The sequence below is a fragment of the Schistocerca serialis genome, chromosome 3 (genome assembly GCF_023864345.2).
Source record: "Schistocerca serialis cubense isolate TAMUIC-IGC-003099 chromosome 3, iqSchSeri2.2, whole genome shotgun sequence".
NCBI classification, from domain to species: domain Eukaryota; kingdom Metazoa; phylum Arthropoda; class Insecta; order Orthoptera; family Acrididae; genus Schistocerca; species Schistocerca serialis.
The window spans coordinates 848,205,223-848,224,010 of NC_064640.1; the positions used below are offsets into that span (position 1 = coordinate 848,205,223).

General features: G+C 43.6%; 1 protein-coding gene across 1 annotated transcript in view; it reads right to left on the reverse strand.

Moving 5' to 3' along the window:
- The window catches only part of LOC126471260 (unconventional myosin-Va-like), a 168,864-nt gene that overhangs the window by 95,249 nt on the left and 54,827 nt on the right, over window positions 1–18,788 (reverse strand). Inside the window, exons 2-3 of the mRNA XM_050099379.1 lie at window positions 16,322–16,511; window positions 16,038–16,236 (exon numbers count right to left, since the gene is read on the reverse strand). Coding sequence (XP_049955336.1) covers window positions 16,038–16,236; window positions 16,322–16,511 — 389 coding nt within the window. The remainder of the gene's footprint in view (window positions 1–16,037; window positions 16,237–16,321; window positions 16,512–18,788) is intronic.

The following is an 18,788-nucleotide window of genomic DNA, read 5'->3' on the forward strand; positions in this document are numbered from 1 at the left end:
TAAACTTGACAACCATAGTCAAAGCGAGACAGCACTAAAGCCCGATAAAGGCGGAGAAGGATGGAGCAGTCCGCACCCCAAGGAAGTGAAGGACATTGAGCTCACAGAAACATCCTCCTTCAGAAGTCTGATATGAGGCAGCCAAGTGAGCTTGTTGTCAAAAAGAAGACCCAGGAAATGAAACTGTGGAACCACAGGCAATCGTTGTGCAGTGAGATAGAGCTCTGGATCAGGGTGGATCGTAGTACGGCGACAGAAGTGGACCACCCACGATTTTAAAGGAGAGAATTGAAACCCGTGTGAGACTGTCCATGCAGAGGCACGCCCTATAGCTCCCTGGAGCTGCTGCTCTGCAGAGGCCATCGAAGAGGAACTAACCCAAATGCAGAAATCATCCACATACAGGGCAGGGGCAACCAAAGGACCGACAGAGACCACAAGTCCATCGATAGCAATGAGGAAAAGAAGTGCATTCAAGACAGAACCCTGTGGGATGCCCGTCTCCTGGGTCTGTGGAGAACTAAAAACAGTAGCAAACCGAACCCTGAATGACCGATGGAACTGGAGCTGGCAGATAAAAATTGGGAGTGGGCCCCGAAGTCCCCACTGATGAAGTGTAAGTAAGATGTGATAGCACCAGGCCATGTCATAGGCCGTGCAAAGGTCAAAAAATACTGCAACCAAATGGTGGTGCTGGGAAAAAGCCTGCCGAACTGCAGATAGCAAGTGAAGTAAATGATCGATCGGAGACCGTCCCTCTCTGAAGCCACACTGGTAAGGAGACAATAGATCCCGACATTCGAGGACCCAATTGAGCCGATGGGCTACCATCTGTCCAAGTAACTTGCAAACAACATCAGTCAGAATAATTGGCTGATAGCTGTCAACAAATATGGGGTTCTTACCAGGCTTAAGGACAGGAACCACCATACTATCCCTCCACTGAGAAGGGAAGTCACCCTGGAGCCAGATACAGTTAAACACCCAGAGAAGATGTTGCCATTGTGGAGCACAGAGATGTTGAAGCAGTTGGTTATGAATGGAGTTTAGGCCAGGAGCCGTATCATGAGAAGAAGAAAATGCGGAAAGAAATTCCCATTCAGTAAAAGGTTCGTTGTAAGATTCTGACTGACAAGGGGTAAAACATAAGATGGAAGCTTCGGAACACTGTTTCCGGTGAAGGAAAGCAGCCGGATAGGAGGCTGATGCTGATGCCATTGCAAAATGGGTCCCAAGATGTTATGCAAGAATCAATAGGTCCGTACAAAGGCGATCTGGGAGGTGAAGGCCTGGGAGGGTGGACTGCCGATGACAACCTTGGAGAGAGCAAAGTGTAGCCCACATCCATGACATAGGGACAGTAGAACTGAGGGAAGAAACAAATTGTTCCCAACATATCCGTTTGCTCTGTTTGATTAAGTAAATGGGCTTTAGCACAAAGACATTTAAAGCTAATAAGGTTGGCAACAGATGGGTGGCCCTTAAGGTGCTACAAAGCTCTATGGCAATCACAGATGGCAATGGCAATGGCCGTACTCCACCACAGGACTTGCTTGACGGTGATTACAGATGGCGATGGCAATGGAAATGGCCGTACTCCACCACGGGACTTGCTGGCGGCAAAATGGTCCGCATGAGCGCAGTACAGCAAGTCTAGCAGCGTGAACAATTTTGTCAGACTTGTCACATAGGACATCATCAATAAAATCTCACAAACAGGGAGAAAAAATAACTTGTGCAGTGTATAGAGGCCAATTGGCATGTTGGAAAGACCAATGAGGTAACCTGTCCGTCGAGGAGCGGGAAAGGAGAGAGAGAATCAATGGGAAATGGTCACTATCACAAAGGTCGTCGTGTGGTGACCAGTGTAATGAAGGGAGGAGAGAGGGAGAAGAAAGAGAAAGATCAACGGCAGAAAAGGTACCGTGACCAGCACTGAAATGAGTAGGGGAGCCATCATTAAGAAGGCACAAGTTGTGGTCTGTAATAAACTGATCTAAAAGAAGACCTCGTCTAGATGGAAATGCACTGCCCCACAAAGGATGATGAACATTAAGATCCCCCAGAAGGAGGAAGGGAGGAGGAAGTTGCTGAAGAAGGGCAGTTAAGGCAGCAGGTGTAAGAGTCCTGTCAGGAGGGAGATAAAGATTGCAAACTGTGACCTCAGAGTCCAGGTGGACCCTAACAGCAACCGCTTCCAATGTAGTTTGAAGAGGAATCCACAGTGTCCATACGGACCAATGTACAAACACGACCACAGGCCCGCAAGGGTCTGACCCGATTTCGACAGAAAACACTGAACCCACAGAGGGTCGGTGAGTGAGCGTCACTAAAATGAGATTCCTGTAGAACCACACAAGCTGCACAGTAAGACGAAATAAGGGATTTCAATTCCAGAAGGTGAGTGTAGTATTACAATTCCATTGGATAACCACAGAATGATGATTTAAATGGGGGTTGAACAGGCTAAAGTAAGTCATACCACCGGGTCACCACCCATCACCGACAAGGAGGGGGCGACATCCATGAACAACAGGTCAGAATCTGGTTGTGAAGCCGGGGATGGGACCTCTGGTGACACCAGAAGCTGTTTGTCCCAGGACTTATGTTTCTTCTTCTTTTCTGTTTGAGATCGAGGAGGGCTGTGTGGCATAAAGGAGCCAGCTGCAGCAAGATCGGGAACAGAAAGAGATCGGGCGACCTGCGGCCCGACAGACCACGGTTCTCGCGCTTGTTGCATGGCAGCAAACCTTTGGCCTGGAAGGTGCCGGGAAGGGGCATCCCGGGAGGGGTACCCTTGACCAGCAGACGCCGAAGGAGTGGGACACTTCTCTGGCTGGGGAGGGGGAGCACCACCCAGAGGAGAATGTTTGGGAGCCACAGGGGGGGGGGGGGAGGAGGAGAGGGGTCTGGGACTGTGGTAAGGAAGGGAGAGAAAGGGGTGAAGATGTAACTAAAGCATAACTAGATGTCATGGACACAGGGTGAAGATGTGTATTTTTCTTACGAGCCTCTGTGTAGGTTAAACGATCAAGGGACTCATACTCTTGTATCTTCTTTTCCTTCTTATATACTGGTCAATCTGGTGAATGTGGAGAATGATTTCTATGACAATTAACACACACAGGAGGGGGAACACAGGGACTCCCCTCATGGAGTGGACATCCACAGTCACCACAGAGAGGGGCCTGCGAACAACGGGAAGACGTGTCCAAAACGCAAGCACTTAAAACACCTCATAGGAGGTGGGATGTATGGGTTCACATCACATCAATAAACCTTAATCTTTACTTTCTCAGGGAGGGTATCCTCTTCAAAGGCCAGGAAAAAGGCACCAATATCAATGTGATTGTCCTTAGGACCCTTCTGAACACACCGAACAAAGTGAACACCCCGCCGTCTGAGATTGTCCAGAAATTCCTCATCAGTTTGAAGGATGAGGTCCCTGTGAAAAATCACACTTTGAACCATATTTAGACACTGGTTGGGGGTAATGAACACAGGAATTGTGCCAAGATGGGTACAGGCACGAAGGGCCGCAGACTGGGCAGCTGAAGCAGTTTTGATCAGCAACAAACCCGACCGAACCTTGCTCAGAGAGTCCACTTCGCCGAACTTGTCTTCAATGTGTTCCACAAAGAATAAAGGTTTGGTATTGGTGAAAGCATCCCCATCAGTCCTGATGCAAACCAGATAGCGGGGAAAGGCTTTGCCCCTAGCCGACGGGCCTGACCCTCTTCCCAGGGTGTAGCCATGGAAGGGAAGGCCGAAGGGGCAAGAGAAGCAGCACTAGAAGAATCGGTTCCACGTAGAGAGACGGCTGCAGAAGAACTGCCAGAGTTCTGGACCCATATATGTTTCATTTGCATAGTGTCTGCCCCGATACCACCCACTCCCATCAGGGGCTCTCCTCACGGGCGGCACCCAGCTACAGCAAGGGCCGTCTGGCACGGCGGCCACTGCCGGGAGTTCCGATGCTCCAGGATGATGAGCAACCACTCTGAGGCTTGCATGAGGAGGTCACAGCTCAGGTATCAGAAGTGTGATCCCTGTGGGTTCAGGGGGCTCAACCAAAAGGGTACATAGTGACCCCACCACACGGGCTGGCTACCGTGCTGGCTACCGTGCTGGCTATGCACCCTAGCATCAGACGACGACGTGAAAGTAAAGGTGGAATGTACTAGAAGGGCACAAGTCGGAGACACTAGGTAAGGTGCTCTTCCCCAAATGGCTCACATTACGGAAGAGAAATTTAGTAATGGAGGTCAAACCACAGAGAGGGACCAGGGCGTGCCAAAAGGAGGTGGTGATTATGCAACAAAGCTAAATTGCAAAACCAACATAACCAGGAAGATAGTGGGGGCCAACATAAGCAAGGACACCAAGAGAGGGAGAGGAGAGGTCAAGGTGGAAGGAGAAAGGAGAGGAAGGGGAGGGAAATGCAGCCCTGGAAAGAAGGAAGGCTGCAATAGCTTGGGACCCCGTGCTCACCACGCACGTATCCACAAAAGAGTTGTGGACCCCCTGGGGGGTTGTTCAGAAGTACAATGCAGTGGTCTCTCTGGAATGTATGTATGTCCACAGATCACTGCATCACACCTCTTAAGAAAACAAGCAGTGAAATATTGTATCTTAAGTAGAAATCTTGTCAAAGGCATATTGTATCCCATTACAGTCACACAACAGTGAAAAGTTTCTGTACATCACAGCATTATCAGTTAATAACAACAGATTGCTGCCCACCCTGTATGTTTATGATTTCCATTGTTTCTTTTATGTTAATGCATGAATGTCCTAGATCTTTCATCCCCTCTACCCCATGCATCACTGTTCATGAATAACAAACATGGAAAGCAAATAACACATTGTGCACGTCACACACGCAAATGCAATGCTCTTCATACACTTTCATACTAAATTTCCTCATATATTCCCTTTATTACCACCACATACAACCTTTTGACTTACAAGTGTAGTAATCTTAACCAAATTGAATATATTAATTTTACAAATATAAACTGAACTGTTTAAATGTATTTAAAATTTTATAATTGAAAGTTTATCATTATGAAGGGGGAAAAGAAGCACAGAGCAGCAAGAATCAAATGTGAGCTGACAAACTGCCAGCTGGTATGCTTGACCAGTGCACCATGGCACTGATATGTCAAGTATTGCTCACAAATCCCTCATACTTTACTCACAAATTATTAGAGAGAATTTTACATTTCTTATGGCCCAGTAGAACATATACTGAATACACCATGTTGCTTTCACAGTACCTGACAGACATCTTCAAAGAAAAATACTGACTTGTGAATAACATCATGCCCATAGTGCCACCAGGGACAATGTCACATCAGAGCATGTGCAATCGAAACAGACAGTTGTATGGCTTTTTTGAGTTGATCATAGTGTGGATGACCATTTCAGCACTTGACACTTGTTTCTGGTTATCGTATACAGAGCACTACAAAAACATTTTTTCGTCCATTTTATTTGCACACCGGCCACATATTATGAGAAATGGTATAATTTTAGTGCAATATTTACAGGTTTTTTTTGTGGTTTTAGGGCGCACAACTACAGTGGTCTTTGGTGCCCAGACTAAATTATGAATGCACTGCGAGGCACAATGTTGAAACAGCAACTAAAAAGGACATCACTATAAAAGGCACATTAACAGGCAAGGAATTAAAAGAAAACAGCATAATCAAACGTCCTTAGACAGGTTTGTCAAGTGGATAAAATGAAGAACGCGAGCAGCTGCTCCTGGGTCATCTGCTAAAATTTCATCCAGAGTACATGGCAGGCCAAGATCAATGTGCAGTGTATCAAAATTCGGACAGGACATTAAAATGTGGCGTACCGTCAGCACTTGCCCACATGAGCAGAATGGCATCGGCGCAGCCGTCAGCAGATGACGGTGGCTGATCCAATCCAAAACCGGGCCAAAACAACCTCCTCCCGCCGAGAAGAGCGTGAAGAGGTCGTCCAAGCCATGGGGAGAGGTTTCAAGGCCAGAAGCTTGTTTTCAGTAAGTGTAGACCAATCGGCATGCTTCAGCGATAAAATGTGCTGACAAATGACCGTGCTAAAATCAGATGAAGGCACACAACAAGAAGCTATCCGAGGCTGGAGGACCGCAGCCTGGGCCACGGCATCTGCAGCTTTGTTCGCAGGGATACTGACTTGGCCAGGAACTCACATAAAGGTAACAGGAGAACCGTCGTCCGCCAGCTGCTGAAGAGAGTGTTGGATCCGGTGCACGAAAGGGTGAACCGGATACGGATCACTGAGGCTCTGGATGGTGCTCAGGGAATCATAGCAATGACATAAGCAGAATGTGGGTGGCGGCAGATGTAAAGAACAGCCTGATAGAGGGCAAATTGCTCAGCTATGAAGACCGAACAATGGCCATGGAGCCGGTATTTGAAACTGTGTGCCCCGACAATAAAAGAACACCCGACACTGTCATTGGTCTCAGAGCCATCTGTATAAATAAAGATCATATTAATGAACTTCGAACATAGTTCGACAAACCGTGAGCAGTATACCGAAGCTGGTGTAACCTCCTTTGGGAGCGATCTCAGGTCAAAGTGAACGCGAACCTGAGCCAGGAGCCAAGGTGGCATTTGGCTCTCGCCCACTCTAAAGGTTGCAGGGAATGGAAAACCAAGTTGCTGAAGGAGGTGACAAAAGCGAACTCCAGGGGGTAGTAGGGCAGATACATACAACCCGTATTGACGGTCAAGAGAGTCGTCAAAAAAGGAACTGTAAGATGCGTGTTCAGGTGTTGATAATAGTCGACAGGCAAACCGACAAAGCAGTATATCATGGCGGTAGGTTAGTGGAAATTCACCGGCTTCAGCATGAAGACTCTCGACGGGACTAGTATAGAATGCTCCGATCACAAGACGTAACCCGCGATGTTGTATAGAGTTAAGGCGGCGTAAGATGGTTGGCCATGCAGAGGAGTATACAAAGCTCCCATAATTTAGCTTTGAGCGGATGATTGACAGATATAGACAAAGTAGGACAGTTCGATCTGCTCCCCACGACGTACCGCTGAGAACACGGAGGACATTTAGGGAACGGGTACAACGGGCAGCCAAATATGACACATGTGGATACCAGCTACGTTTCCTGTCAAATGTAAGACCTAAAAATTTTGTTGTCTCCACGAATGGGAGAGCAACGGGACCGAGATCTAAGGACGGTGGGAGAAACTCTTTGTAGCGCCAGAAGTTAATACAGATCGTCTTCTTGGCAGAAAAACTGAAGCCATTGGCTACACTCCAGGAGTAAAGGCGCTCAAGACAACGCTGAAGACAGCGCTACAGAAAACATGTACACTGCGCACTGCAGTAGATGGTAAAATCGTCCACGAAAAGTGAGCCTGATACATCACCTGGGAGGCAATCCATTATTGGATTGATCGCTATGGCGAAGAGAGCGACACTCAAAACTGAGCCCTGTGGCACCCCATTCTCCTGGCGAAAGGCGTCGGACAGGACAATACCCACACATACCCTGAACTTTCAATCCATTAAAAATGCATGAATGAAAAGAGGGAGGCGACCACAAAGGCCGCATGTATGCATGGTGCGGAGAAGGCCTGCCCTCCAACAGGTGTCGTAAGCCTTCTCCAAATCAAAGAACACAGCCACTGTCTGGCGCTTCCACAAGAAGTTATTCATAATGAAGGTCGACAAGGTAACCAGATGGTCAACAGCAGAGCGGCGCCTACGAAATCCACATTGTACATTGGTAAGTAGGCGTCGAGATTTGAGCAGCCAAACCAAACGAGAGTTAACCATTCGTTACACAGCTGGTAAGGAAAATGGGTCAATAACTGGAATGAAAGTGCTTGTCCTTCCCTGGCTTAGGAATTGGCACAACAATAGATTCACGTCAGCATGTGGGAACATGACCCTCAATCCAGATGCGATTATAAGTACAAAGAAGAAAACGTTTACCCGCAGGAGATAGGTTCTTTAGCATCTGAATATGAATAGAATCAGGCCCCAAAGCGGAGGATCGTGACCGGACAAGTGCACTTTCGAGTTCCCGCATGGTGAATGAGACATTGTAACTTTTGTAATTTGAGGAGTGGATGTTGGGTGGCCTTGCCTCCTCTGCCTGTTTTCGGGGGAGGAAGGCAGGGTGGTACTGAACGGAGCTCGAAATCTCTGCGAAAAATTGGCCGAAGGCATTGGAGACATCCTCACGGGCCACAAGGATGTCATTCGCAACAGTCAAGCCAGAAACTGGCTTTGGAGATGTTCCAACTAGTTGAGCATGGAGATGGGGTATGATGCAGGAGATGGATAACACAAGGGAAGTGGTCTATCGAATACGTATCAAAAAGAGTGTACCACTCAAACCGACATGCAAGTTGGGTAGTACATATAGAGAGGTCAAAATGGGAATAAGTGTGACTTGTGTCCGAAAGTAGGGGCACCAGTATTGAGGCAGACAAGATTGAGGTGGTTGAAAAGGTCTGCTAACAAGGAGCCTCTTGGGCAGGATGCTGGAGAGCCCCAAAAGGGATGGTGGGCATTGAAGTCTCCAGTCAACAAAAATCGTGCAGGTAGCTGAGCAATAAGTTGCATCATTTCTGCCCTAGTAACGGCAGACGACAATGGAGTGTAAACAGTACAAATGGAAAATGTGAAAGTGGGGAGAGTAAATCGGATAGCAACTGCCTGCAATTTGGTGTGCAATGTGATGGTATCATAGTAGATATCATCCTGGACCAGCAACATAACCCCTCTATGAGCCGGAACACCTGCCACAGGGGGTAGGTCAAAACACAGAGAGGTATAGTGTGCCAAGTCAATACGATCGCATGGGCGTAGCTTCATTTCCTGGAGAGCTACTACAAGTGGACAGTGCAAGTGTACCAGCAACTTTAAGTCCTTGCAGTTGGAGCGAATGCCAGAAATATTCCAATGAAGAAGTGCCATCGTGAGAAGAAAAAGGAGAAGCAAGAAGGGGTCACATCGAAGGCTGCTGAGGGCCTGGCTTCGAGCAAGCACTGCTGCCGCTGTCAATAGGAGGAGAGTCATCGTCCATTTTTTCAATAGGTTCATTGGCCACCATGTTAAGATGGTCGGAAGGGGGAGCTTCCTCCGCCGGTGAACGGCCAGATGTTCGGCTACCAGTGATGCGGCCAGGCAAAATGGATGACGGCCTGGGGTGGCAACTGCTGGGTGGCGCAGGAGAAGAAACGCGCCGTAGGGAGAAGGAGAACTTTTCTTCCTATGGGCCTTCTTGGGAGGTCATTTAGTCGAAGTATTGGTCAATGGCTGGGAGTTTGGGGTACGTAAGAAGTCTTCATGGGACGGTTCCTCCTTGAAGGACCGTGCATCAGACTTCTGGGTCTTAGTCTTGGCAGAAACTGATGAAGGTCCTTGTGTCTTAGGGGTGATGGAAGGAAGAGGAGACATTGACCGGGCGATCTTAGCACTGGCCGATCGGATGACCGTAGTGTTAAAGGTCAGATCGCATGTCTGTGTCGATACCTCACCGGTAGGCCGAGGAGAGGCGAGGATGGTACTGTATTTCCCCGCTGGGAGCAGTGTGGGCTTCCTACTAGCAAAAAGCTTGCAAGCAGCCGAGGTGGACACTTTCTCTTTGACCTGAATTTCCTGTATACAGCGTTCATCCTTGTAGATGGGACAGTTGCGAGAGAATGCTGCATGGTCACCCTGACAAGTTCACGCATTGAGGAGATGGAGGTGGACAATCACCCTCACGGGCATCTCTGCCACAAGTGACGCATTTAACCACATTACAACAAGACTGGTGAGTGTGGTTAAAATGCTGACACTGGTAACAGTGCGTAGGTGTCAGGACATAGGGGCAAACAGAAATAACCTCATAGCCCGCTTTGATGCGCGATGGCAGCTGAACACTATCAAAGGTCAAGAAAAGTGTCCAGGTCAGTACAAGGTCATTGTCGACCTTTTTCATGATCCTATGGACAGCCGTCACGCCCTGCTCAGCGAGGAAAGACTGAAGCTCCTCGTCAGTCAATTCGTCGAGTGATCTAGTAGATACCACACCACGCAACGAATTCAAAGTGCGGTGAGTCTCCACCAGGACAGGGAACATATACAGGAGTGTGGCCTGAAGGAGCTTTTGTGCCTGAAAGGTGCTCTCAGTTTCCAACAACAATGTACCGTTACACATCCTGCTACAAGGTCCGGCTATGGCATCTACGCCCTTCTGCATAACGAAAGGGTTGACAGATGAAAAATCCTTTCTGCCCTCAGATCTAGAAACTACGAGGAACTTTGGGGCAGGTGGTAGTACTTTTGTCACTGGTGGCTGGTCAAGTTTCAGTTTTTTGCCAGAAGTCAAGAGAGAAGAAGAAGAGAAATCCATTGCGGATGAATCTCCCATGATTGCCAGCATCTCCGATGGCGCGCTCCTTTCTTATGGGGACACTCTCAGAGGGCGCTTCCGCCTTAGGTGAATGTTTACACCTCAGGTCACACCTACTGAGAAACGGATGGAGGGACCAATCGGCATGGTCGGAAGGTGTCAGCTCGGGCAATCACCCCTCCCCGGGCCTGGCCTTTACCAGGGGTTACGCATGGGCCCAACTTGTCTACCCAGGGCGGGGAATTATGCTTTACCCCGTCACCGACTACGTGTGCAAACACGGGGATCTGCCTTCAGGCACGCACAGGGAGGAAAGAAGAATAAGAAAAAAATGGAGAGAGGGAGAGAAAGGACAGACTGTCTCAAACGCCGAGGCAGAGACCATAGGGTGGACAAGAAAGAAAGGAGAAGAAGGCAAGGAGAAGGATGCAAGGTAAAAAGTAAGGAAGACAGTGAGAGAGGGAGAAGGACAAAGAAAGAAAACAAACAAAGGAAGGAAACAACCAGAATAAGCAAAAAACCAAAATGACCACAAATGTAAGTCACTGAACCGTCCGTCTCCGCATGCAGGCCCAAACTACCCCATTGAGGGGGAGGGACTCCTTTCAGTCACCTCTTATGACAGGCAGGAATACCTTGGGCCTATTCTTACCCCAAACCTGCAGGGGGGGCAATGTTTACAGTGAGCTGTAGCATGTTAAAACATGATCACCAGCCACACTGCCATCAGTAGTCAGCAACAAACTGGTACAGGAAAATTACTAAAAAAATTCATAAAATCTATCAGTTTTGCCATATCTCCACTGCCATAACTTTTTACAGACTTCTTTGAGCGTTTTGTATGGGATCACGTCCAAATGATTAGGCTATCACGAGTTCTGTGCTTGTTGTGTTCCAAAACCACCTTCTGAGAATCGTAGAACTCAGCTGATGACTGGTTCTCTTGACAGTCTTCTCTCTTAATGTGTAGAAATTAGGGATTAAGGTGGGTAAGGGGATTGTTGAGGGAGAATTATGGTGAATTAGTGGGGAGTTACTCTTTGTGTAATAGTGCAGATGGAGATGATAAGGTGATTAACATGTCAAGAATTGATGGAAGAAGTAATTAGTACCTCTGGTGTAGTGTTTTAGGCTGGAAGCAGTAGACTATAGGTGTTGATAGGCAAGAGTGAAAATTTCTTCAGTGGGTTCATAGCAACAAACTAGAATGAGATGTATTGAATGGCTGGACATATGAGTTTCAGAAGAAAGTAGAAATTGGTGTGCAGGAGGTCTTAGGACTGAGAAATGAGATAAATTCCACAGAGTATTTTTGAGAAACAATTGGAGGCCATGCTACACTTCTTGATTGCAGTCAATGCAGCAAATTTTGTCTATTGATTACATTACCACTACCAATTATCATCATCTGGAATCTGTTGTTTGTACAACAGCTGCAAAATTGCAGTAAATATAAAGCATACCTGGTAGATTTCTACAGCTGTATCTGAAAGAACTTCTCTGTATTCAGTGAGATCAAAATTCTGCAGACACTGCTCATTCTGTAGTGATGTGTTTTCGGTTTGGAATGTTTTGTCTCCACTATACTGTTTCAGACTATGCAGAAGTCTCACAGTATTTGAAAGCCACAAAACCATTATATCAATATCATCATGGCCTTTCTTAGTAACTTTTTGGATGGTGTAGATAGTTGCTGTCAGGAGTAACCGTACTTTCTCATAATCATTTTGACGGTCGGCATGCCTAATGCACATGAACAAAATGTATGCAGGCAATCCTGGCAGTAATGTTACAGCAATATGTGGCTTTAATTCTGCAACTAAAAGAATGGAAAATTTGTAAAGAAATGGAAGTACTTCAATAAAGAGAACACATGAGTGAACATAATGAAAAATTGTTCAGGTATATATACTGACCAAATATCACATGCCTAACAATATGTCTAATATCCTCTTTGTGAAACTCAAAAATTCCTTGGTAATGGTTTTCCTTCTTTCTTGTCCCTCTTCTGTTGTTCCTTTGATCTTGCCTCTTCACTAGCACTTTCTCTATTGAGCTTTCAGCTGTTTCAGCATTGTTATCTAATTTGCTGGAAAACATTAGGGGAAAAAAATAATATTGTTTCTGAAGCAGTTACACAATCATTATAACAGCACCTCTCAAAATATGGAATAATTTTAACACCCTGTTTATTGGTCTCCAAAATGTACTTACACCCTGCATCCTTCAGCACTTCAGTTTGGAATTTTAAGCTGCTCTTGCATTGTGAAAGTTCCTCTTTAGCTAAATCTAGTTTTCTTGAAGAACCTGGAATTTGTACACAACACATTTAGAAATAATTAATATATCTAAAACGTATTTTGCCATTTGTACTGTTTGTGGTAAAAGTATAAGGAAACAAAGCTGTATTTGCAGGCAATGGCTTGGGAAAAAAAACATAAAAATAATAAATGTGGGATTAATTACAAAAATGCTGAAGAAATGATTGCACTACAAATTGCATCTATTTGCAAACCATTACAAGAAAAATTCCAGTGATGATGGTAGATGAAAAAGATCTTGCATTTCTCCTTGGACCATACTGACTTTTTCAATAATGATGGATGTGCAGGATTTATTTAAAGTTCCTTATTATCTAGCGAGAAGGTATCATGAAAGGTTATCCTCAAGATTCACATTCTCTGGCCACATAAGTTGGAACAATATAGTCATCAGATATATTCATTGTATCTCAATCAATTAAACCTTATACTTATTTCCTAACAAATCATTTGTAATTATTGGTTCATGTACACTGGGTGAAGTTTAACAAAACACAAGAAACTAAATACAGTTCATCAGCATTCTTAAAATGGGGACTTCCTAGTTCAAGGATATATTAAACAGGTTGGAAAGCCACAGAAGATGATCAGAGCATTTACAATCATATAGTCATATCAGGAGAGTGAAATCTGTAACTCTGGGTGTACCAAGAGTATCCTGAGAGGAAACATTCAGTAAGTAAAGAAGGAGTACAAAGCTTTAAAATTTCTGGCTCAGTTCTTTACCGCATTATGAACATGAAATCTGCAGCTAAATGACAGATGCAAAGTTGCCAGGATTTTTCTATGCTGAAACCAGTAGATTGTATACCATAATCAAAGAAATGAAGCAGATGATACAATACTGGGAGAAACTATACTGCTTCCAGAATAAGATTTTCACTCTGCAGTAGAGTGTGCTCTGTCAGGAAGTTTCACTATACTGCTTGCATATAGCAGCAATGAACTGCTAACTCATTACAAAAACAGCAATAAAATGGATAATAATATTTTAAAATACAACAACTGGAATTTACATAATTATTCATGGTATCAGCAAAATTTTCTCAGATGAGCTGCAGCTTGGCTCAGGGTAAATGACAGCCAGTTGAGTCTTTGATTAGTACCCAACACAGTCAACATGTCTGCAACACGTATCATTGTAAATATAATCCTTTCAGTCAAAATTTCCATAATCAGTCTAATATTCATGACAATTTTCATAACACATGTATATCTTCCAACATGCCTGTGTGAGAAGTGAAACCATTACAGATATGTTGACACAATATTTGACATTACAACATTTTATTTCTGCGTAAAGAATATTTCACATACACCTTATTGCCACATTCTGCAAAGTAGACGTGAAAGTTAATTCGGGGTCAGTTCCAGTCAACTCTACTCTTCATGAAAGTATGCTACTGACATAGGAATGAAGGTGAGTGAATGTGCATTGCTGTTGTTCAACTTTTAACATATTGTTTCTCAGCCACTCATGTGCACTATTCCTGTCCATTATCTTAGTTGTCTCAGCCAGTTTCCAGCTGCATAGCTTCATGATAAACCAAGTTACTTCTCATACTACAGAAAACAGACTCAGAAGGAGTATGGATTTCAGTTTTAACTTTTCAGTGTTCCAGGCAAGTGTGTTTTTATGTGCAAGTACATTTCTTAGGTAAGCACAGCCCTTCCATCAGACTGGAGTGCCATTAGTTAGCTGGACAGCAGTGTTTTAGACAGTGAGATCAATGTGGCAATGTTTAGTTATTATTGCCAACAGCTGCCAGTAGCCAGCTGGAGGTGATGTATTCAACTGACAGCATTTATCATTTTCCAGTCCAGAGCTCATATCTCTGAATCTGTCCTGAAAGTAGTTTGGTAAGTACAGGGTTTTCAATTATTGACTCTGGAGTAGTGAGAAGTTCAACCCTCTCTCACAGGTCAAGTCAAGGCTGGCAACCCTTATTTCAACTGACTGGGTAGTGTGGCAGTGCCGAGAAGTTATCCAGTTCTACTAATAATGCTTCAGAGTGAATCTACAGAGCAGTAAATCACATTATTTGTGTAGCACACTGGCCATTGCTAAGAGTAGTGCATTCCAACTGCTGCCATGGATGGAATTGCATGCAATGCCACAGAAGCTCTGACATATGGACAAAAGGAATGTTTCAAACCCAACATTGCATAGTAATGAATGCAGCCATAAGGGTGATTGTTGTTTTAGTGATATAGTGGAGTTTAATAGCTGTTATTAAAATAGAATAAAAAGTTATGAAAGTAGTGATAAAATTATAATATGGTTTATAGGAAATTAGGAGTAGCATGGTATACAAATACTAGTTTGACAAAGAGAGAATGAAATTTTTCACAGAAAAAAAACAAACATGAAGAAATTAAGACTGAAGATGAGTTGTGTAACAACTGCAGGTGTAAATTGATTCCAATAGAAAATAAACTGTTTTTTTATTAACAAGAATATGAATTTTATTGGCTGGAAAGACAATTTCTGTCAGAGTTTTGCTTAATTGAATAATAAAGGTAATTATCTCATGTTAGTGCATAGGTGCTCACCCAGAGAATACCAGCTTTAATGGTGGTGATGGAAGAAAGTTTCATCACAGGAATCTGGACAAGGGGATGAGGCAGGGAAAAGGTGGAAGCAGAGAAGAGAGGTGGGGTAACATCCCTAAAGTGTGTCACTCAGTCACTATGGGAGGGCATTTTGTACTGTTGGTTATTCCTCAATCAAATGTGAATGTAAAGTTTTACAAACACCCTCCAAGGATTTGATTTGAAAAATGAAGTATGTGAAGTGAGAGTTTACTTTCATTCCATGCTAATCTGCAATGACAGAGAAAAACTGCACTGCAAAAGCACTCAGCACAGTCAACTACACAAGAAAAAAAAGAGAAAAAATGAAAAAAAGTAAGAAGAAAAATGAAATGGACACTTCACTGCTGGGTCACAAGATGGAAGCAACAAACATTTTCCACTAGTACCTGACAGAGAAAGCAGCATGGTATTTGTGCCCAGCCATGAAGTTCAGCATTAAGTAAGGGACTAACTGGAAACATCTAAAAAAATTGGCATAATTATGAACTCTTAAAAAGACCACAGAAAACTACAAATATTATTGCTGATTTGGCCTCAGTCCTCTATGCATTCTCCTATTGTTAACTTTTGTAACTGAGAAAAAAGCATAGAATAATAAATTGTTTCCCCATTACAGCAGTCTGTATTATAACCTCTTCATGGATATGTGTTTCCTCCTAAGACATCCTGTACATGCTATAAGCTGTTTTAATGAAGTTTTTAAACATTAATATGATCTGAATTAATATTCACCAGCTTTCCTGAAGTCACTCTTATAATTTCATGTTGCATAAAAGCTTCAGTTTGAGTTTGTGGGCTTTTAGTTAAACTTGGAGACAAAAGCTTGTGCTGATTATCATTCTCCTCTCTGAGTTTCTCATTTTCTTGTTGGAGTTGTTTTCTTTCTGCTTGCCACTTATTTTTCTCTTGGTGCAATTCATCTTCCAGCTGCCTACACGAATTTACAGTTTAAAGAGTTAATGATTCCCAGATTTAATTAACAAAAGTAAGATATGGTACTGCATTTTTGCACGTACCTGTTTATCTTCTTCTGTGCTTCAAATGCCAGTACTAGCTCCACAACCTCATTTTTTAAGTGTACATGACTTCCATAGTTGATACTAGCAACATTCTTCAAACCTTCAGTTTGCTCTGCTAGAATACTGTGTAACTGAATGCATTCCTCTCGCCATCTGTCAACTTCAAGTTGCAGCCGATTGTACTGCTCTGAATGAGAACAAATTTATAACACTGTCATAAATAAATGAAATTAATACTAATTCAAGTATAACAAAATAACACCAGTCGTGTAGAAAATCAGATGCTATGCTGTTGAACAGTCACCTGTGAATGTCAAGTTACCATCCCTAGAGTATTTGGAAACACAGACCTAAAATGCACATCAGGAACACATTCTCAAATATTATATCTATTATATTTGTTTTAGTGTTATAGCAATTTTATACCTTTAGCATGTAGTGTGATAGAATAATTATTTCTGTCTAGAACTGGCAGTATTTGTAAAAACCTGTACTTATAGAAGTCCTCAGTTATTAGAAAGAGTGTCTATGGAGGAAAAAAAAAACTGTTTTTCAGAATGAAAACCATGAACTTGGGCATTTGGGAACAACAGCAACAAGAAAGATACTTACTATGATGAAGGAACAATTTGAACTTACTTAGCAATTCTTCTCGTTTTGGTCCATCATCTAATGTTTGATTAGAACAGCAATCATCGAATGATAGCTGAAGTTTAGTCATATTTGCATGTAATCTTCAATTTTCCACTTCCAGTTGCTGCAACTGAAATTGAAATATAAAAGCTGTCTCAAGAATGATGCCTCAGAGATAACAGATACTTAAAACAGAATTAAACTGACTCAACACTGCTCAGTTTATGTTCCTGGCTCAAAAAAGATTTGTATGTAATGATGTCACTTATCATTTTTTATGTGCAATTTGAGGTACCTTAATATGCAGTGGTCTTTATAGTATTGCATACTTGAGATTACCTCAAAGTCTGTCACACATCTATAAGTATGAAGAACATTGTCTCTTAACTGTGTCCACATTGGAGTCTATTTCTCAACAGAGTATTTGTTAAACAAACATGCTGTAAATGTCAATTTTCTCTGGTCCTCTTCCTAACAGTTGGTTGAAAATGGAGCTATTTATACTTTTTAACACTACTGGTGAATGGGGTTGTTCATATTAGTAGTTGGGTCTTTTGCAACTCTGTTTATTTTATAATCAGTTTCATCATACCAATAATAAACGCCCACAGCCACTGCACATACCAAATGTTTAACAGTGTCATGTGTAGCCTGCAACATCAAATGTTGCCTAAAGAAATAATTGTTTTATGTTATGGACTAAAATATACACCCAAGTTTTATTGCAGTTTCAACACCATGTCTAAATGCCATAATAAACATGTTTAAAATACTCTAATGCTAACTACAAATGAACACTTTTTAAAAAACAAAAATTATGACATTGTAGCCTTGTTGCCTGGGAGGCCCCATCCAGGAAAGTTCAGCCCCGGGATGCAAGTCTTATTTCAGGTGATGCAACGTTGGGTGGCTTGCATGTCAGTGGTGGTGGTGGTAGTGGTGGTGGTGGTGGTGGTGGTGGTGGTGACACAACATGGCCGGAAATCGAACCTGGGCCCACTGCGTGGCAGGCAAACACATTGCCACTCAGCTAAGCAGGTTGACTACTAATAACAAATCAAAATACATGTGCTGCAGACCACCATATAGTGCACAGCAGAGGATACTTTGTGCCACTATTAATCACTTCCTCTCCTATTTGACTTGCAAATGGAGCAATGAAGAAATGAATATCTTAAAGCCTCCATACAGGCCCTAATTTCTTACATCTTATCTTCATGATCCTTATGTGAAATGCATGTTGGTAGCAGTAGATTCATTATGTAGTCAGCCTCAAATGTTGGTTCTCTAAATTTCAGGAATAATGCCTTGCAGAAAGAGCATTATCTTTCCACAAGGGATTCTCATTTAAGCTCATAAAGCATCTTCATAACACTTGTGTGCTGATGGTGCCATGTACCCCTCATTCACCTAAAGGGATCAGCAACCCCTCAGACACTGATCCATCATGGGCTTGCATATGTACAAGGTATTGCCTCACTGCATTGAACTGATCACATAAAGGATGACAGACAGCAGGACTAGCACCAACAGAGGTCGTCCACGTCAGGGACCTATTTCCTCAACTGGGTTGTGTGCAGAACTGGATTGGCATGAATTCCTCTATGTCCCATCTATACAGGACAGTGCAAGCCAACACGATTTGACGGTTCACCACACCAGGGTTCTGGGCCAATTCACACACAACCTCTAAGCAGGTAATCAGTCAGGGCCTGATCAGAAGCCACCACAGCAGCACTTATAACTTTCCAGTGATATCCTGAGACATACCTGTCAACCAGCTATGTTGAGCATTCAACCTCTGCCATTAGGGACTATCTGTGGCATGGTC